The sequence below is a fragment of the Arachis hypogaea genome, chromosome 17 (assembly GCF_003086295.3).
Source record: "Arachis hypogaea cultivar Tifrunner chromosome 17, arahy.Tifrunner.gnm2.J5K5, whole genome shotgun sequence".
Lineage (NCBI taxonomy): Eukaryota > Viridiplantae > Streptophyta > Magnoliopsida > Fabales > Fabaceae > Arachis > Arachis hypogaea.
In genome coordinates, this window is record NC_092052.1 from 102,485,266 (window position 1) to 102,506,967 (window position 21,702).

Consider the following 21,702-nt stretch of genomic DNA (forward strand, 5'->3'; position numbering starts at 1 on the left):
GGATTACAGTAATATTTGAGATGATGTATTTTTTAGAATTAATTTGAGGCTTTATCTAACTAAGCAGCCCGAGTGCCCGAAAAAGAAATAGAAAATGAGAAATGCTAAGAAACTATCAGAATTTATTGTTTTTAACCATTACTTAGTAATCAACTTAATTCTTTTAGCATAGTGATACAACATACGGCTTTTCATATTTTTAAACATTTAAACATTGATGACTAATTGATGGCTAAGAATAATAAATTCTAATAATCCTCTAACATTCTTCATAGAAAATAAAATAAAACAACTTAGAAAAACAATCTGCCACCACTCAAAATAAGGAGGGAAAATAAAGTAAGTTCAACATAAATTAATATATTCAATCATGAATATAACTCTCACCCCAACTCTAATTCTTATTTTTTCATCCTTAGATATGGTTTTGACTATTAAGAACGAAGAATAAGAAGAAAGATACACATACATAACCAAATACATCAGAGGGAAGCTGCATAGCACTAATGCTTCTATGAACCTACGCAGAGTGAGCACTGCTCTCTAGTTTACAAGAAAAATAGATCTTATAAGTGGCAATGCTCCTAATAGAGATTGACTTGCGATTCAACTCAGTATAGTACATATCACATCAAATCATTTAATCTCACATCTCTCTCTCACTCACTCTCATTCTCACTCATACACATCCTCCATCAGCCCCAGGAAAAAAAAATCCTTAAAAAAAAAAAAAATCTTTAGACTAATACATCAACGCCACAAAATACAATAATACCATCCAGCTTTTCTTCTAACTATACACAAAAAATGGCCTACAATGAACAATCAAGGAAATGGAAACATAAAAGGAAACAGGAAACTTGGTTTACAGGCTAGAATGCACTCCAATTATCAGAACCCTTCTTCGAAGAATTAGTATCTGAAGAAACCTTAAATGGCCCAGAGGAACCAAATGGATCAGTGTCATCGAAAGAGAATGCACTGCTGTGGCCTAAGTCCTTGGTGCTACTAATTGAATCAAACCTTGCATGCCCGAAATCTTTGCTGCTGCTACTCATGGAATCAAACCTTGTGAACGTCTCAGGATGGTAGCCGAAGTCTTGGCTGCTGCTACTTATGGAATCAAACCTAGAAAATTTGTCATTATTGAACCCAACATCTCTGCTGCTACTAATGGAATCAAACCTTGCAAATTTATCATTATTTAAGCCAAAATCTCTATTGCTACTCATAGAATCGGACCTTGTGAAATTCTCACTACTGTAGCCAAAATCCTTGCTGCTACTAAAGGAATCAAATCTTGTAAACCCCTCTGGTTGTGGAGAAAACCCACCATCATGCATGCTGAAGGAATCGAACCTTGAATCAAACCTTGATGTCTCAAAGAAATCCCCTGCCTCACTGTACCTTGGAGAGTTGCCAAACTTGGAAAGTGGAGTTGCAGGTACTGAATCATCAAAAGTGGAGTTTCTGTATCTCGGAGAGTTGCTGAACTTGGAAAGTGGAGTTGCAGGCACCGAATCATCAAAAGTAAATGGGCTCTTGGCCTGGAACATGCCATCTGCATGTGTAGATCCTGTTCTAATTGGGTTAATACCAAAGTCACCAGATTTGAAGAAATCTCCATCAGAGTCCTACAGAACCAAACAAGAAAAATTATCATAGCATTAGATCAATTACTTCACAAAAGCAAAGAACCACAACGGGACAGGGTTGTGTCAAGAAAATCAAAGCAACTGATATCTGAAAATGGGATAACTTTGAAAAATAAGGGTAATATTGAAGACCAACATTACATAATAATAATAATAATAATAATAATAATAATAATAATAGTAAATAATGATGATGATGATGATAATAGTAATAATAAATAAAAAACCACATTATGTTTCATACATATATGGGCTTTCTCCACCTCCACAAGTATTTACAGACACCGAGAATTTGTTACTTTTTTTAAAGAAAGAAAACAATACAAAGAAAAGCTATCTGACAGAAGTTACCTTGGTACCAGGAAAATTCCACACAGAGTCTACATCGTCATTATTGTCGAATGCACCCCAAGTCGATTCATCAAAACTTCTGTTACCACATTAATAATATCTTAATTACTAAATGCACTACATTCAAATCCAAGTACTGCAGAGAGGAAGAACAAGCCACAAAAAGATAGGAAAGGACCCAGAAACCACCCTATCAGCAAATAATAAAGAGAAAACAAACAAGTTACCTAGTTTCTGCATCTCCTCGAGGACTTTTCACAAATGGACTGTCTTCCACAGTAGTCCTTCCAGCTGGACTACCACGAGGGCTTCTTGCAAAGCCATCTTCACTGTGTGTATAAGATTCATCTTCAACTGCATAATCACCATTAATAGCAGTTTCTTGCTTCCCATTTGCATTCACAGGTGAACCATAAGCTGAATTGTCATCAGGGAAATTTTGCTCTCCTTTAACGAAGGTGGGTTTTGATTTTGGAGATGCATGTTTTGCAAAAGTGAGATCATTGGCAAATCCTGGAAGTTAAAATAGCAAATAATTGGGTATTAGACAAAAAACAAAAAACACAAAAACAAAAAACTCAAAGAAAGAAATATTGCATACCTTCATCTTCAAATTTATCCCAATCTTCATCCCAAAGAGCTGCTCCCTCTGCAATCCCAGGTTGCCATCCTATGATTCAAGACACATGCACGATCATGTTTTTATGTTAGACAGAGAGAAAAATGCCTTCATAGCTATTAATATGCTATACAGATCTTTCACCTATGATTACAGCCACTTATACATACAACTTGGTAAAGTTAATGATACATTTTAAACAGAACCAATGTTTTTCCCCAAGCTCTCACATACTTATTATACAGTACCCATGTTTAAGCAAATTGCTGATGTTCAATTTAGTGCATAACAAGTAGAGAAGGATAAACAACTATGTAGGGCTTGCCACCAGTATACCCTCGTAAAATTTAGGTTTCTAAATGGCTCCAAGAAGTAGATTAATTACATAAGAAAAATAACTAGAATCACATATTACAAGAGGGAAAAGCAAAAAGTAAAAGAAAAAATGACAATTTTGTAGTGTGACCCTTTGAGAATCAACAATAAATTAAGGGGTTAAGCAAGAAGCCACAAGGAGACAAATCAACATCGAACTTACCGGTAGGAAGCTGAACCATTGCAATTGACTTCACATCTATCCCATGTTTCTTGCATCGTTCAGCCAAAGCCTTAAATAACTCCTCAAGATCTGACTGTATGCGATCAGCCCGGACCTATGGAATTAACTAATCTTCAGCAATAAAATAATGCAGAGGTTTTCTAGAACACCAGAAATTATTCAGAGAAAAAAAATACCTGAAGAATACCATCTGCACTGCCTCCTTGTTCCATTTTGACAATGGCTTGCTGCAACTCCACCTTCCTTTCCTAATATGTATAAAGTAATGGTTACGTGATGCATTGAAATGTTCAAGTGCACATCCTCCTAACTAACAGAAATAAATTCATATTTGCAGCACATGGACAATGCATGTCAATTGATCCTATCTTTTACTATTTGTCAAGTAATAATGAAAATTTCTAATTACCTGTATATCACGAAATTTAGCTTCTTCAACAGTCAATTTGGATGCTATTTCTGCTACCTGTTTGTACTTCTCTTCATATTTCTTGCTTAACAACTCTGCCTGTAAAATAGCAGCAACTGAGAGTTTATTCTTCTAACTTCAAGTTAAATCATATATTTAAAGAGAAAAGGAACATACCTCACGTTTGTCCGCAGATGCCCTTTCTGTAATCTCATTCAGTCTATTATCACATCTGCTTTTATATAGAACCTGACATACATATAACAAAAAGGATTCATCGGTGTGTAACAAGTGAGTGCACCACCAAATGTTTGTAGTCGCTCATAACATTGCATACAGTTTTATATTAACAGCACATAATAAGCCATCATACTCAATTAAAAAGCTTAAAAAATAATATTTCTCACTTTCTTGAACTCCAAACAGTTCCTTTAGATGTACCCATTTATAAGCCTTACTTTCTATAAAATGCCACCATGATTCTAACTAGTAACTACAGTTTCTCAGGCAAAAGAAAAGCTTCTCCAACCATCACAATCCTAACTACAAATCAAACTGAAGCCTAACTAGAACCTTAAAGCTACCATTAAGTCACTATAGGTTGAATTTCAAATCGATCCCTACCCATTTATTAGCTGGACTAGCTATATTGAATTAACAAGTTAAAGACATTCCCTCACACTAAACTGCATAATTCTAGTACCACTGTTTGATTAGATTAATTTATGCTTAACTTCAAATGCTTGAGTTGAGATCATTTCCAGCAAGAAAGGCAACCATGTGCTACAACTTTCACATAAAAGGGTCATAGATAATTAATAAATTTATATTTTGAAGTAGCAAGCAGCTGTGCATCAACCCTAATTACTTATAACCAAGCTACCAGCAGCACGACCTTGAATCCCCCATTTAGTTTATCTCAACGTATAAAACCTTAAGTACATATACGCAACATCAGTTCAAGATCAAAAGGAAAAGATAAATGTGACGAATTACCAGTTCCTGCATTTTGTTGCGGTAGTATTCCAACTTCTCTTTTGAATCCAAAATCACATTCTCTGCTTCTTCAGCCTACAACAACAGAGAGTGATATCTTTATGATATATCAAAAGGTGCAAAGGAACTGAGGCCACATACAAAAATACATGAGATGGGAGACTTTTGGTTTCCAAAAGTACTTATGAGCCCCATAAACCGTTTAAAATAATTTCTTGCAAAATTAAATTTGGGACACTGGGCTAACATCCTTAAAAGGTGGCACTGATATAAATTTTAGGTTAAAATTAATATTGAAAGAACTACCAAACTGGCACTTAATGCTCCTATTTCAAAGTCAAAGGTGTCCATTGGCCTTCAAATTGTTATTGGATGTAATTAAACTTATTGGTTTAAGATGAACTTCATAATGTTAGCATTTTTTATTTATAAAGAATGAAGGAACTGTTTTCAATAAAAATTAGGACAATCATAAATTAAGCACAACAAAGAGAGGATAATTACAAAGACTCATGAGGAGGATAAGGGTTCATTGATAACGTAAAAAGAAAAACAGTTACGGAACCTTCATTTCTGAAAATACCTTCTCTGTAGTAGTTGCATCTTGAGGCTTTGGCATATGCTGCTCACCATTATTTGTGCGATTCATAAAGGAATCCTCCAACACAGGAGCACCCGACTTTTGCTGATTGGGCAGCATATTGCCACTAACCTGGACAGAAGTTCCTTGAACCAGCGGCCTCAAACCAGCTATTGGTGCCACCGGCCGAGCACCTGGCGTCCCTTGTTGCTGCTGAAAACCTTGTGACAAACAAGAAGTAAAAATACCATCAAGAATATCCTAAAAAGACAAGTGGAAAAGGAAACTTTCATGATCTGTAGGTTATTGAACTATACCTGGGCGTATACCCCAAGCAGCACCTCCATGAGGAATTTTAGGATGGCCCAACATAGACAATAGTGTCTCATCAAACATGACATTATGTGGAAGGGTTGGCGGAAGAGAGTGACCTTCCCTGTACCTCTCCATCAAATAAAGAGCATAACAAAACTCTTTCAAAGAAAGCATACTATCATTATCCTGATCAGATAAGTCCCACACCTTCTTTAAGACATCTGCAGAAAGTCCAGCACATATTTAATTATATGCTATCAAAGGAGGTCGTCCCAAGAATTATACAAGAGCATGTCCAAATAATGAGATATGCAATCAGATAGAACTTAAGCAGGAAACAGATAGTCCCGAGCTTTAGTGGATAAACATATCTAATAATAACATCATCTCATCAGTGTAATGTTTTCCCCCAAGCACCTTCTAAAATACATTAGCATGGCACAGAATCTTCAATAGCAACATCAAATTTCGAGCCAACACAAAATTGTTTAAAGTATTCATTTCATAAAGGATGAGACTTAAGGACTTGGAATTGTTAAATATTCTTGGCTTTAATCAAGTGGATTCCCAAATGTGAATTTGATCTCAGGTGTAATAGTTGTCACCAACCATATAAACCAGCAAAAGCATCCGTAATATTCTCAATTTCCAATTTTAGGAAGCTATGATGCAACATATCATGGAAAAGTTAATACATTAATGCACATAATGCAGAAACAACATCAAACAGTTGTCACAGCATGAAAACAAAAGGTTTTACCAATAGGTAATCTCCAACTTAAAAATAGACTGCGGGCCTGCTCCCCTGTGATTTTTCCATCCCTATCAGTGTCAACTTCCATAAACACCCTTGTATACTTCTGCACATCAGAAGGTTTCATTTTTGGCCAAGACTGCTGTGAATTGTCAGAATTAGTATTTCCAAGTCCAGCTGATATCCCAGATGATGCATGGGGAGAAGAAGCAGGTGGTGAAATCTGCTGGCTAGGGTGTGAAGCAGAAGCAGGTGGTGAAATCTGCTGGCTTGGATGTGAAGCAGACTGTCCTCGCTGAAATTGACTACCCACAGGCTGCATTGAGAATGCACTCTGCAGTGAATCAAGAGCATTCTTCTTTGTTGCAGGTTGGGCACCACTAGACACTGGAACAATGGCTGAGGAAGCAGGTGAACTGCTAAATGAAAAACTCTGTCCAGCCGGATCTTGTTTCAGTGTGGATGATGTGGTTGAGAATAAATCATTTCTCAAGACTGAATTGGAAGAGAAACCATTTCCAGAAACAGATAACGCTCTTGTGTTGACAGTTGTTGGCTGGGACATTGGTGAAACAGGAGCGAGTGGTGGTGTTGACGTTGATAAGGGAAGTGATGGAGCTAGTCCTCCAGGCCTAGCAGCAACTGTACCAGGACCTCCACTATTCCAACCACTTGAGATGCTAGGATTAGAGAGATTGTGGCTAGCCACATTAACTCCTTTAGAAATATCCGGGCCTACAACCCCCTGTTGTGGGCGGGGAGCGCTAGTAGCTGGCATAGATTGAGGCGGTCTCATGGTCGGACCCAGCTGGGAAGGAAAATATTGCTGGTTAGCAGCAGGACCAGGAAATCCTTGCCCTCTGTAGGCAAAACCTTGGGTTGATGTTGGTGCAGTTACACCCATCGTCATTGAAGCTGCAGACGAAATCGAATTCGGATGCGGTGCAGTCACCCCCATCTGTGGCATTGAAGCTGCAGGAGCTACCGAATTCGGGCGTGGAGCAGTTACACCCATCTGCGGCATTGAAACCGCAGGAGCTACCGCATTTGGGCGTAGTGCGGTGACACCCATCTGCGGCATTGATGCAGCAGGAGCTACTGCATTCTGGCGTGGTGGGGGTAATGCGGCAAGATTGATCTGAGGCGCAGGGATTTTTGCAGCAGCAGGACCATATAATGCGGCCTTCACGATATCAGGCGTCAAATCTCGCTTACTCTGAGCAACAGTTACCAATCTCAGAGCATTGTAAAACTCATTCCTCCCAAGGAAACCAGTTTTGGCCTGATCAGCATAATTCCATACCTGTAAAATACACCAAGCACACCAAGTATTAGGCTAGATCACATCTAAGTTTCCATCATATAATTGAAGATAATAAACAAAGCATCAAACAAAAAACCTAGAACAAGGATCCGAAGCAAAACAAGCACGAAACGATATCCATATTCCATTACATCATTGAATCCCAAAAAAGCAGAAGATATAAGTTAACAGAAGTACAGTGGCGTGATTCGTATGGCATAGGTTAGAATTAGGAATTATAATGAGAATATAAATGAACCTGAGCAAGGACGGGTTTGGGCAAATTGGATCCCATGAAGAACGAGACAGCTTCAGCTCCACTGATTCTTCCATCACCATCTAAATCCGCTCTCCTGAAATACGCTTCGAACTGATCCATGTTAGGTGGTGCTGCCATCTCATTAATTGTATGTATTCGGCTTCAATCTTCAACCGCTAAATTAGATCGCACGCCGCAGAAGGAACTGAATCAGATTTAGGGATTTGTTAAGTTGAAAGAGAAAGGGACGGAAATGATGAATTGGGAGAAAAGGGAATATCGGTGGATGGCAAATCGAGAATTCTACGCCTGAATTGGAAGAAATTAAGAAAAACTGGTGGCGGGTTTAATTTTTCCGGCGAGATGCGGTGGCGTATTGTCGGTGGAGAACAGAGGTCGAGATTCGACGGAGAAATTTCACTGACTCGTTTGTTTAAGTTTGATTTGGGCCTCTTTGGGTTTGTGGGGATGAGACGAGAGATACTAAGAAGCAGAAGCTTCATTTGATTTCATCTACATAAAGTAATATTAATATTAATATTAATGTTGTAATAATAATCCCCAGCTTATACACCATCAACAAACCTTATCATAAAATAATAATCATATATTAAATAATTCTTATTAGCTGTCCTGCTGTAGCATTATTCTTTTGCACCCGCTGATTATAAGGTTATTTGTAATAATTTATTTAACATCAGCATTTTTATCAATTTTAGAAGAAGGGGAAAAAAAACCAGCACAGACACTTTAGCATTTTAATATTAATTAATATTCTTATTTAATATATTTATAAGTAAAATGTAAATTTTAATTTTTACTCTTATTTTTATGTACTATTTCAGCTAATTGCTGAAAACACAAAATCTATTTCCGATGTGCTTGATGATTCGATTGATTTGATTTTGGAGTCCTAACAAAACACACAGAAAGTTATCTACCTGCCCCATTTTACAATTTTTTTGTAATATTTAAAAGGAATGGATTAGGAACAAAAAGGAAAATTAGAGTGTAGCAGTCCAACTTATTTTATGTCTGCATAGAAAATAAGAATGATTCCATACATGTACAAAAGAAAGAGACAGTTTACATCCTTAAACATTCTATACGAAGTAAAAAGTGTTGTATTTTTAAAACAAAATTAAACAAATAAATTATATTTTTATCATAAAAAATTCTGGACTAATTTATTCATCAAAAGAATTTAAATATATTTTTTATTTATCAAAATTTTGTATTTTTTAAACACTTTAAATAATTATCATACTTGAACTCACTTCTTACATAACAAAATGGATATCTAAAAATATTTATGCTATTTAATTTATGATCGCTAATAACAAGTCATCATTTGAGCGATGCCATACTATTTGCCAAAACCAAAAATGATGGGATTGATGTATCATTATTATATTAAAAATGTTATTTATATATTAAAATTAATTATTATGTATGAAAGAAAAAATATATATACTACCATGGTTTAGCAAATGCTGCTGCCAATCATATTGCAAAGAGAACGACTGATGGGAGTACTGCTCAGCCTTCAATTTCATTTAGATACATGGTTGCCATCAGCTAAAACGAAGGTTCTACTAACATGTTCCCTGTTTTTTTTACGGGATAACATGTTCTCTCTTCTATATAATACCCCAATGGTGCTAATTTGTATGCTAAACCATGTTTCCAAATCCAGTTATGCGAGTTTCATTATTAACATCGTGGAGATTAGAATTTCTGGTATTAAGTAAATTGCCACAGAATCACAGTGATGTATAATAAGCAGTAGTTAGTTCTTGAAAGCACCAACCATAGTTTCTACAATACACTATATATATGCTATGCCACATTACTTGTGGTTAGACTTAGACAACATGTTCAGCTGGATGAAATCTCCTATTTTGGGATAGCACCATCCACAATCATTTGGCACATCTCTAAAGAAAATAAGAACCATAGCAGCCTCCAGTTTCTAGTTTACTCATCAGTTGTTCAAATCCTGCATAACAAAACAAACCAATCAGATTTAAAACTAATATTTATACAAGTCAAAAGAATTCATATATTTATATATTTTTATACTAAATTAAGTAAAGTCTAAAGATTACAACGAACCAACTCGTGTCAACTGAACCCCAATACATAACTAGCAAATTATCCATGGTGAACTAAAAGGATTCGCTTATAAACAAGCAGTATTTTTACACACAGTTTGATGATACAAGGTTAAAGAAAGATTGGGTGCTCTAGCAAAACGGTATATACCTATATCAGGACTGTGGGACAAGTTCTCATAGGAAGGAACTTGATGAATTGTTTCTTGAATTTCTGGCATCTTTTTCTCCTTTGGAGACTCTACTTCTACATCTGCTTCTGCTTCTAGATTATTCTGGGAGGGAAGCAGTTGCTTGCGCTTGGAACGTGCTCTTCGATTCTGGAACCAATTATAGACATTAGTCTCTGAAATCTGGCCATGTTGGCCAAGCTCAAGGGTTATCTCCTTGATCTTCTGCTTGTTTGGAGTGCCATTCCCTTCGTCAAATATACGCTCCAGAATTTGAAGTTGAAGAGGCGTCGGCGTCCACCGCTGCCTCGCCGTTATCTTGTGGCCGGAGCACGCCATGAGAGGATCACAGTATAAATTCCCTAACCTCATTCCTAGACAACAATTAACATTCATTCATGACTCTCCTAATTGATGACAAATTAGATCGTGAAATTAAAGATGAACCGAACCTGCGAGGTCTTGCTGAGTGGTGATAGATTTGTGCATCTCAACCAGGCGGTCGCAGATGGTGGCGTAGACCGATATCTGTTGCCGCAGCATTTCCAGTTGTTCATCGGTCATCACTTTCATGTATAAGCTTCCGATTCCATTGTTAGCTCCTGATGTGGCTTGCTCTGCCTCCATCCTTTTTCTCTTTTGCAGTAACAGCAAATGGAAGAAGATGATGAAGAATTGTAAGCAATTGCATCTCTATTTGCAGATAGAGGCTTCTCTTCTCTTAGTCAACCAGAAAAGGTAGCGTAGTTAACTGCGCAATTTGGCCTAAGCTCCCGCAAATCACGCAATTTTCCCTCCTTTCTCTTTTCTTTTCACTAGGATGTGCCCCGCGCAAAAAACCGGTCCAGTCTTTATATCACTGAATCATACCCCAACTTGGTTAGTCCAGTCTTTATATCAATAGCCCAACCCAACTAATCAAAGTTTCTATTTATCACAATTACATGCTACTCTAGTCGGTGTAAAAGTAAAACTGTGAACGGGGCAGAAGATCGGGGTCGGGTCGGGTCGGGCTATGGGTAATAACTGGGTTGGGCTGGTTCCTCAAGCCTATACCTATGACAAAAAAAAAAAAAAAAAACTAGGCATGTTTATCGAAAGAGAAATAGATTTTTTTAACTCTTAATTGATTTTGTTGATTTTGTAAAATGTAATTTTACATTATATAAGACCTTTTTTTCACATGTTTTTATTTGATCCTAGTTAAGTTTTGAATAGTGCGAGATAACATTTTACAAGATTAATTGAGAAAAAAATTTAAAAAATCTATTTCCGTAAGAAAATAGTTTCTCGGCCAGTATCTATTACATTATGCAGCAAGGTTTTGAAAACTAGTCTGAATCGGCCGATCGAACCGTGAATCGCTGCAAAAAATGGATCAGTCAGATGCTAAAATTGCCAATTTAAAAAAATACTATTGAACCGTCGAACTGGCCGGAAATTGGTTGGTCGAACCGAACCGTAACCGGCCGATTTTTTGAATTAGGAAGCAAAGGTTGTCGTTTTGGTTGTGCTGAACCCTATCTTCACAACTCTACTCCAGTCCAACCTTAATTCCAGACTCCAGGAACGCGCTCTCTGCCTCTCTCTCACTCAGTCCAAAGCTCCTCTCATCGAGCTCCTGGTCTTCCTTCACTTCCGTTCAGCCACCGCCTGCTACCGCCGTCGTCGGAACTTCCAACTTTGAATAGCCACCGCCTGCTCCCTCATTTCCCTTCCATCGCGCTGCAGCCATCGTAACATTCCTTCCCCTCCATCGCGCAGCCACCGTGTGAACGTGGAAGCCTCTATCGCGCAGCCAAGGTTGCGCCGGCGCTAGCTCTATTCCATCGCAGCCACTATCCTTTTCGAAGCCCATTCGAAGGTGCTTGATGTAGGCCAAACGTCAGTTCGAAATTTCTTCTCAATAAAAGAATCGCTTCGTTGCAACTATAGTTCCAAACCAACAATTGACCCGCATTAGAGTTTAATTTGTCTGTCACAAGTGCAAACCAATAAAAATATCGAGAGTATTAGATCTCGGGTCGTCTCTCAAAGGAATTGTAGTGAGGTATTCATATTATTGGTTATCAGATTCATAGGGTGGTTTGCAAATAAGAAGACGAGAATCTAAATGATAAGAAAATAAAGCAAACAACTAAAGATAGTAAATACTAAAAAGGCATTCAAGGAGAGGAATGAGAATTGAGATTTTCTATCCTAGTCATTAATCATAACACAATAATTACCAAGATTTAAACCTACTACGTTATCTCCAACATTAGGAGAAGGTCAAATAGGCCTAGTTAATCACAATCCATAAGTAGTATCAATGAAAACAAGATTAACTAACAACTCAAGATTACCAATATAAATAGGATATTAATGACTCAAGAGTACCTAATTTTTCTTTCTAAGTCAAGAATGCAAAAAGTCTACTCTAAAATTAAGCCAAATATTTTATCAAACACTTGGTGTGCATAAAAAAAAGCATATTAAATTCTAATAATTATAAAACCTAAAACTATCAAATGCAAGATAACAATAATAACAACTCAATTAAACACCAATAAACATAAAAACATCAAATTACATTAAATAAAATTAAAAGTAATAAAGGTTCATGAAACTAAAGGTGACACGAATGAGAAATTAACAAGATGAACTAAGAGAATCAAAGCAATTAAACAAGGAAAAGCAATTGAAACTAGATCAAAGCAAGAATTGAAACCTAAATCTAAGAGGAAAATAAACTAAAAGCCCTAAATTTTAGAGAGAAGATGGAGCTTCTCTCTCTAGAAAATGCATAAAACATGGTTCCTAAGCTACCCTAATTGCTCTCCCCTTGTTCCATCTTGGATTTGGCTTCAAATACTTCAGAAATGAGTTGGATTTGGGCTTAAATGAGCTTAGAAATCGCCAGCCACGTTTTCTTTAAGTGAGTCACATGCTGCATGTCACGCGTACGCTCAAGGTCAAGTGTACGCGCCATATTACGATTTTCCAGGTCACGCGTACGCGCCACATGACAGATTTTCAAAACTTCATTTCTTCCTGAATTCTCCACTTTTACATGCTTTTTCCTCATTTCTTCAATCCAATCTTTGCCCTCTAAGCCTGAAATCACTTAACAAACACATAAAAACATCGAATAGAATTAAAGTGAATTAAATTTAGCAAATTAAGAGTCGAAAAAGCATATTTTCAATCTTAAGTGCAATTTAGGAGAAATTCACAAAACTATACTATTTTATTGAATAAATGTCAGATAAGTTGATAAAATTCACTAAATTCAACACAAGATAAACCCTAAAATTGGGGTTTATCAATCTCCCCACACTTAAACAATAGCATGTCCTCATGCTAAACTCAAGAAAGACAAGAAAGGGGTATCAACATTTATTCAATGTAAACTATCTATATGCACTCTATCTAAATGCATGAAACTACTTGGTCAAAATAAATCAATTTTCAAGAATACATATATGAACAAAAGGGCTAAAGCAATCACATCCAAGTCAAATCCAACAATTGATTAGAGTTGTTGAAAGGGGTTTACAAACTTGCAAGATAAGAGATAATCACAGGTGGAACCATAAAATTGAGCAATCGAACCCCTCATCGGATGTGTGTACTCTCTAATCGCTCAAGTGTATAGGGTTGATTCTCTCAATTCTCTTCTAATCATGCTTTCTAAGATTTTTTTCATCTAACTATCAACAATTATTCAATGCATAGATACAATTATCATGAGGATTTTTCACAATGTTGTAATGGGACTAGGGTCAAGGTAAGGATATATATGGCTAAGTGAGCTTGAAATTTGCATCTTTGATTAACCTAAACTCTCACCAAACACATATAATAACCTATACAATTCTAATACAACACCTAGCTACCCATAATTCCCACTTTTTTCCAAGGTTCTGAAAACTAGTTCGAACCGGCCGGTCGAACAAGTTGAACTGCAAACCGATGGGAATCCCGGTTCGGACTAATGACAAAACCGTGGGATTAGAAAACTGACGTCAAACCGCCAAACCGAACGGGAACCAGTCGGTCAAACCGAATCGTGAACCGGCTAGTTTTTGAAATTTTACCAAAACGCCGCCGTTTGGACTTTCCATTTAACCCAACAACCCTAACTCAGTAACCCATTAACCCTTGCTCCACACAAGACACAACGGCACAGCACTCCCTCTCCTTACTTCACCCTCGAGCTAGTCCTTCCTCTCACTGTCGGTGAGTTGTCTCCGTCACTTCCGTCCAGCCGTCGTCACAAGTTGGAGCCTCGAAGATTACTGTCGTGATCGTGCATCTCTCCACCATCATAGCCGTTTTAGCTCTGGAAGCAGCGTCATCGGACTCGCCTCCTGTCTCCGTCGCACACCTCTGTTCCACCATCGCCAGCGTCAGCTCGGTTGCACCGGTCAATTTTGTTAACCGATTCCCCCTCTGTTTTATACTTTTATGCTTCTAGCTTCTAGGTTTTTCATAATTGTTGAATAATTAATTAATTATTGTTGAAAAATCTATAAACTTGTTATGAGTTGAATAATTGTTAATTATTTTGTGAATTTCGCTACTGTTATTGGTTGAATAATTGTTGAATTTTGCTGCTGTTATTGGTTGAATTTTGCTGCTGCTATTGGTTGAACTTTGTTGTGGGTTGCAGTGAAGCACAGTCACCGGGATCGCCTTCTGCCTCCATCGCGAACTCTATTCCACCGTCGCCGACGCCATCTCTGTTCCACTAGCCAGCGCTACTCCCCCTGGATCTGCTCTGCTCTGTTCTGTTCTGTTCTATTCTATACTTCTAGCTTCTAGATATTTTTTATTTTTTTATAACAATAATTGTTGAATAATCTGTGAGGGTTGAATAATTATTAATATTTGTGAATAATTGCTGCTGTTACTACCTATTACTTAAGCTACTTGGGAAAATCTATTAGTTTATGCTATTACCATATATTCACACTGTATTCCCTCCCAGATCAGAAGCTCACCAACTTTTTTATAACTTCGAGGATGAATTTCTTCTTTAGTTTTATTTTATCTTCTTCTACATGCCCGAGGCCTAGCTAGTCAAATGTTTGTGCAATATGACATATTATTTTCACCGATAACATATAAATAACTCTATGTAGGTAGATATGTTAAGTAATAATGTGTATTATACTATTTGTTGCTAACCATTCAATGCATTATCAATTTATTATTCATATCAGACTCTTATGCATAGAGATAGAGATATAAATCACAAATGCACTTTGCTGTTATAAACCTTGTTGCTGTTAATTAATTGTTGGAATAAAATGGTTTTTTCGGTTGAATCTAGTCGAACCGGTTGAACTAATAAACCATTGAATCAGCAGTTAGAGCAGTTTGATGACTGGTTTGGTTTTCAGAACCTTGTTTTTTCACATACTCATGTATTCTTTTCAACCATAACATATATACATTGTTATTATTACTCTTCTTTGGGACATTTTGTCCCCTTTTTATTTTTTTCTTTCTTTTTCTTTTTCTTTCTCTTATATATATATAAATTTTTTTCAACAATAACATAATATATACAAAAGGTGAATGCATATGGTTTACATAATTCATACATGAGTATGTACCCAAATTTCTAATATTTTCAAAAGAAACATAAACCACATTTTCATCAACCAAAGTTTCTAAATTTTTTCACACTTAAATGATACACACTCTCACTAGCCTAAGCTAATCAAAGATCCAAATTAAGGACATTTATTATTTTTTACTTAGAGGTAGTGATGTGCTAAAATAAAAAATAAAAAGAGATTAAAATAAGCTCAAAATTGGTTAACAAAGATAGATAAAAGGGTAAAGCTATTTGGGTAAGTGAGCTCAAATGAAATAAAGGTCTCAATCATATAAATGCATTCATACACAAAATAATGGACATAAAAAATCAAACAAATCAAAGATTACATTCATAGAGAGAGAATAACACATAACAAGGAAAATAGTGGTTATATGATGCAACCGCACAATTATGCTCAAAAACTCACAAGCTTATGTGTTCTTAGCTTAAAAACATATTCCATAATATAGTCCAAGCAAGTTTTATGAAAAATATTTTAACTCAAAGTAATTTTTGGAATGCCCTATATATATATATATATATATGCAAACCAAGAAAACGCTACTAAAAATTCTAAAAGACATGGTAATAACAAAAACAAATTTTGAAATATGAAAGTGTTGGGATTAGAATATTTCACCCAAGATTGGCCGATTGGTCGGATGACCTCCCCATACTTAAAAGTTTGACTGTCCTTGGTGCATTCAAAGATGAGGTACGGCGACTATGCGGATTGCCATCTTCAGCTGGTGGATCAACCGGCTGCTGCATGTTCTTTCTTCTTCTTCCCTTTTTGCTTATGGTGAATCATCCTCCAAGATAGAAAACATGATAGCAAGATGAGTAAATGCAAAAGCAAGGAAGCATAGATTGTTGGAATGAGGTGATGATCACCAAAATGAAGTGAGTGAATCAATGCGTGACATGAATTAAAATAAGTATGTGAATTCTAAGTTGCGCGCACACACACACTAGCATTGAAAGTTATGTCACAATTACACAAAAGAATTATGTACTTTACTCATTCTAGTGTGCTTGAGATACTTTTAAAAAAACTTGTAAGTTAAAACAAACAAACAAGTAATAAAGAAGCATGAAAGTACTCAAGCAAGAATCAATCGATTGTGAAATGGATAATGAATGGACATTGGTTCATGTGCAAGAGAACTTAACAGACCAAGATACATATGGAACTCACACATCAATCAATGAAACACTTTGAATTTTTGTTCACATCACCTAGTTGACATAACGTGGGAGACATGATTGCTATGCAACTTAGAAAATGAGAGATATAAGGTAAAATCAATCACATAGTAAGCATGGTCCATATAGCTTGAGAATTTCAAAAAGATGTCCCTAAGTGAACTTACAATCTAATTTTACAAATTCCATAATACCGATGCACAAACTTAGTGATGTAAATAAAAATCAACATAAGCAACCATTACCTAACAACAAAGGAATCAAATAGAAGTAAACTACCTAATGATAGATAATGAAATCAAATCACATGGTAGTCAAAACATGAAATTTAAAAATTTTAGAATGCTTTGAAAGCAATTTCAGGTACTTGGTATGTAAAAATATCAAAGAAGCAAGATTCAATACCAAGCAACAAATTATAACCTCAACAAAGAAATCCAACAATGATGCTAAAATGGCAATAAGTCAGTAATCACCAGCAATATCCCATCAGAATCAACAAATCAAATCAAATCAATAATCCAACACTTAGCACCAAAACAGAAAATTAAATAGAAAATTAAACTAACTAACTAACTAACTAACTAACTAACTAAAGGAGATGATCGTGGATGGGGAATCGTAGTGGTGGATGGTGGGTGGAGGAGGGGAAGAGGAAAAGAGAAGAGAAAAAAAGAAAAGAAATGAAGAGAAAAGAAGAAAAGAAGAGTGTGTGAAGCAGGGGGTCACACGTACACGTGACATGGGGAAAATGGGAGGCGACGTGTACGCGTGGGGCACACGTACGCATGACATGCAGTTGTTCCCAAGGCACAACTCCCGCATGATCCTGGCACAACTCTTTGTCCATGCCATGCGGTAGGATAGTCCACGCACTGTTGATGCATGGTCAGATTCTGGGATGTCACGCGTATGCGTGGGGCATGCGTACGCGTAATGCTCTCTTTTTTTTTTTCAACATGAACTCAAACATAAACAAGAATTTCACCCACTAATTACATTTTAAAACCAACCAATTTCAAAATGAACAAACTCTTAAAATTCTAAAAATTATTTAAACATTCAACTATGCAATTCAAACAAAAATGCAATTCAAAACAAGTTTTTCAACTATTCTAACATACAACTTAAAACACAAATCTAACCAAGCAAACTAACATCTAGGGGCAATATATACAAGAGTGATATAAAGAAAGAAAGTACCTAATAATGGAAACTCAATTCATTCATCAACTATATACACAAGAGAATGGAAAGAGTTTACCATGGTGGGGTATCTCCCACCTAGCACTTTTATTTATAGTCCTTAAGTTGGATATTTTGGAGAGCTCTTATCAAGGTGGCTTGTGCTTGTATTCATCCTTGAACTTCCACGAATGCTTGGACTTCAAGTTTGCTTTAACACTCCAATTGATATCCACCAAGCCTTGATGAAGTTCACAACAAGCTAGGTGCTCCCAAAATTGATCCTTATCTTGTAATCTGGGATCCCAAACCTTATTTTTACACCCGTCTTCAAGTTGATCATCATGATTCCATTCGGGTGAAAAGCACACAGAATTCTCATTTAGGCACCAAATCATCCTTTTAGACCCATTCAATTTAGCATTCCTCCAACTATGGGGATTAAACCTTGAGGGTTCAACCTTAATGAGCCTAGCATTATTTTTCCAACCATTACACAACTCGCTCTTACTCTTAAATTCACAAATAGTTCGAAGTTGACCATTCGTTTCAAGTAAACCATATTCAAGTGGAAAAAATAAACAAAGAGATATGAATTTCACCCACTCAAATGATATGATGGATGGTTGCTCGGTGAGAAAGGCTCCAACCAGCTTTGGCAAGGTGATTGCAACTCCCTTTGACTCCTCTTTGATAGCTACCACCCCTTGACATGCTTTGTTAATTACGATTCCTTGTTCACCAACTTCTTCTACACATTTCTCATTACTCAAGTCATGTATTGGAGGTTGATAAACCCATATTTTATGATATATTTTGTGCTTAGTTTGAGTGATTTATTCAATCCTTCACCCACTTATTCATATTAATTGCATAGTTTTACTTTCCCTTCCTCATTAGGTGATGTATGTGAAAAACATGTTTCCTATGCTTTAAAACTAATTATTTTAATTACCTTTAATTCCATTCGATGCCGTGACTAGTGTGCTGAGTAGTTTCAGATCTTCTAAGGCAGGAATGACTTAAAGGATGGAAAGAAAACATACAAAAATGGAAGGAAAGCACAAAACAGAGTTTTTAAAGAAACTGGCATCCACGCGATCGCATGGGCGACGCGAACGCATGCCAAGCGCGAATCAACAGCGACGCGGCCGCATGACTGACGCGACCGCGCGCCTTAAGCAAAACACATATGACGCGGCCGCATGACTGACGCGACCGTGTGACAAGAAAAGCTCCGAATGACGCGACCGCGTGACCCACGCGGACGCATGACAGAGGCCACGCACCAGAAATTGCAGAAAATGCTCCCAGCGATTTCTGAAGCCCTTTTTGGCCCAAATCCAAGTCCAGAAGGCATAGACCAGAGGTTATAAAGTGAGGGAATGCATCCATTCATAGAGAGACGACTTTAGTTTAGTTTTCATGAGTTAGATTTAGTTTGGAGAGAGGTTCTCTCCTCTCTCTTAGGATTAGGATTTAGGATTTCTCTTAATTCGAGAGTAACTCTCGATCCCAGGTTTAATGTTCCTTTACTTCAAGCTTCTCTTTTACTTTTATTCACTACTTTAGTTGATTATTTACTTTTGCAATTTAATTTATGAATTCTTCCATGTTACAGATTATTATTTTGGATTAATGTTATTTGAGGTATTTTAGTTAATATTGCTTTCTTTTATTTATTAGTTACAATTATTCCCAATCTGAAGACATCCTTATTCCAGTAGATTTACTTTTCTCCTTTTGGTTTTGGTTAAGAAATCAGTAACTCAGGAGTTATCAAACTCAAACATGCTTGATAATTGTTATCTTTGTTAATTGAATTGAGCTTCAAGAATCCCAATCTTTTCTTAGAAAATAAAATAGGATCCGAAGATCAATCCAATTAATCCCTTGACCTTCCTTTATCTTAGTAAAGGTTAACAAAGCGGAATTAAGATTCAATTCTCATCATCATTAATAAGGATAGCCAGGATAGGACCTCTAGTTTCTCATACCTTGCCAAAAGTTTATTTACAGTCATTTATTTATTTTACTTGCCATTTAAATTGCTTGTTCTTCATTTACTTTATTCGCTAATTAAACTATTCACTCCTCATTCTCAAAACCCCAATTTACAATCTCCATAACCAATAATAAGAACATACTTCCCTGCAGTTCCTTGAGAAGACGACCCGAGGTTTGAATACTTCGGTTATCAATTTATTTAGGGGTTTGTTACTTGTGACAACCAAAACATTTGTATGAAAGGACTTTTGATGGTTTAAAAACTATACTTGCAACGAGGATTTATTTGCAAATTTCTAGACCACGCAAAAGTTCTCTCTTCAGAGGTTGTACACGGTCCTCCTTATCATCAATTTCACAACATAATGAGGAAGGTTCAACAATCTCACTAGCACATTAGTTGGTGCGGAATCATCTTCAATGGTGGGGCTTACCGCTTGCTCAACTTCTTCCAATCTTTCATTATTTACAATATGCCTTGGAGGTTGCGCATTATCCTCCTCAACATCAATTTCAAGCTCAATAGAAGAAGGTTCTACCACCTTGGAATCCACCTCACACTCAACTTCTCCTAGATCTTCAACCACTTCTTCCTCTTCAATGACCTCAACTTTCTCTACTTGCTGCAAGGCATACTCTATCTCCTTGTTCTCAAGTTGAGATTCTAAAATCTTTTCATGCTCCGATCTTCGGTTGATTCTCCACATTCATCCGTAGAAATGCTTTGTTTGTGGCATGAATCCTATGAGTTCAAGTTGGCTTTAATTTTGGCAAAGTTAGTCATGATAGCTTCATGCCTCTTTTGGGCTTCCTCTTGCTCCTTTTGAAATATGATTGCTTTAAGTTGATCCATCGCTTTCTTGAGACAATCCCTTGGCTCTTGTTCCACTTGGCTAATGTAATTAAGATCATGTTGCTCTTGGATCAATGGATATGAGTATTTTTTCATGGAGGGTTATGGTGGGAAGAAGAATTCATCATGTGGTTAAAAGTTCTCAAATGCACGGATTTTGATGAGGTAACCATATAACACGTTTCCTGGGAAAGGAATGCAAGAGCGGACCTATTGTCAAAGCTGGCTAGCACCAAGTCCATAGCAGGGAACTATTCTCTCATCCAGGAAGCAATTAAGGAACCCTCAGTCACCCTGGTCCTGAGTCAACCAGAAGGCTTGAATTGGATGACCCCGACCAAAGACTTCATCAAAAAAGGAAGTCTTCCTCCTAATCTATCCGAGCAAAAAAGGCTCAAGAGAGAAGCAGCCAAGTACACAATAATACAAGGGGTATTATATCGAATTGGCATCTCGCAACCGCTCTTGAAGTGCCTCCTCCACGACCAAACGGAGTACGTCATGAGAAAAGTACATGAGGGTTGCTGCAAATACACATGGGAACTTCCACAAGCTCCCAGCAGAAGAGTTTTATACCATCACGGCCTTCCGACCCTTCGCTATGGGGGGAATCGATCTCATGAGTCCTTTCCCTACGGCCCCGGAATAACTCAAGTTTCTTATAGTAGCCATCGACTACTACACCAAGTGGATACAGGCTGAAGCCTTGGCCAGCAGGCAACACAATGCAAAAAATTCTTTTTAAGGCAAGTGATAATTAGATTTGGCATACCGGAG

The 21,702-nt window shown here is 36.9% G+C and overlaps 2 protein-coding genes across 2 annotated transcripts; both read right to left on the reverse strand.

Moving 5' to 3' along the window:
* Positions 1 to 340: 340 nt before the first annotated feature.
* LOC112764693 (uncharacterized) lies at positions 341 to 8,440 on the reverse strand. The gene is made up of 13 exons (XM_025810425.3): positions 7,801 to 8,440; positions 6,245 to 7,541; positions 5,487 to 5,705; positions 5,173 to 5,390; positions 4,590 to 4,664; positions 3,771 to 3,842; positions 3,594 to 3,692; positions 3,361 to 3,432; positions 3,164 to 3,278; positions 2,608 to 2,676; positions 2,234 to 2,519; positions 2,007 to 2,085; positions 341 to 1,634 (listed from the first exon to the last, which is right to left on the reverse strand). Exons 1-13 carry the CDS (start codon positions 7,936 to 7,938, stop codon positions 873 to 875), a joined length of 3,501 nt encoding a protein of 1,166 aa, XP_025666210.1. The 5' UTR covers positions 7,939 to 8,440; the 3' UTR covers positions 341 to 872.
* Positions 8,441 to 9,526: 1,086 nt separating this feature from the next.
* Positions 9,527 to 10,985, reverse strand: LOC112764695 (WUSCHEL-related homeobox 8). The gene is made up of 3 exons (XM_025810427.3): positions 10,537 to 10,985; positions 10,066 to 10,458; positions 9,527 to 9,799 (listed from the first exon to the last, which is right to left on the reverse strand). The coding sequence occupies exons 1-3, from the start codon at positions 10,709 to 10,711 to the stop codon at positions 9,738 to 9,740; spliced, it is 630 nt and encodes a 209-aa protein (XP_025666212.1). The 5' UTR covers positions 10,712 to 10,985; the 3' UTR covers positions 9,527 to 9,737.
* Between the last annotated feature and the right edge of the window lie 10,717 nt (positions 10,986 to 21,702).

Bases quoted from the DNA above. Each gene is read 5' to 3' on its own strand.
- LOC112764695 (XM_025810427.3), bottom strand. From the start codon at position 10,711: ATGGAGGCAGAGCAAGCCACATCAGGAGCTAACAATGGAATCGGAAGC. The intron at 10,459-10,536 runs GTTCGGTTCATC...ATTGTTGTCTAG, and splicing joins CACTCAGCAAGACCTCGCAG to GAATGAGGTTAGGGAATTTA. The intron at 9,800-10,065 runs GTATATACCGTT...TTTGTTATGCAG, and splicing joins GTCCCACAGTCCTGATATAG to GATTTGAACAACTGATGAGT.
- LOC112764693 (XM_025810425.3), bottom strand. From the start codon at position 7,938: ATGGCAGCACCACCTAACATGGATCAGTTCGAAGCGTATTTCAGGAGA. The intron at 5,706-6,244 runs GTAAAACCTTTT...GACTTTCTGCAG, and splicing joins AAGTTGGAGATTACCTATTG to ATGTCTTAAAGAAGGTGTGG. The intron at 1,635-2,006 runs GTAACTTCTGTC...TTGGTTCTGTAG, and splicing joins GGAATTTTCCTGGTACCAAG to GACTCTGATGGAGATTTCTT.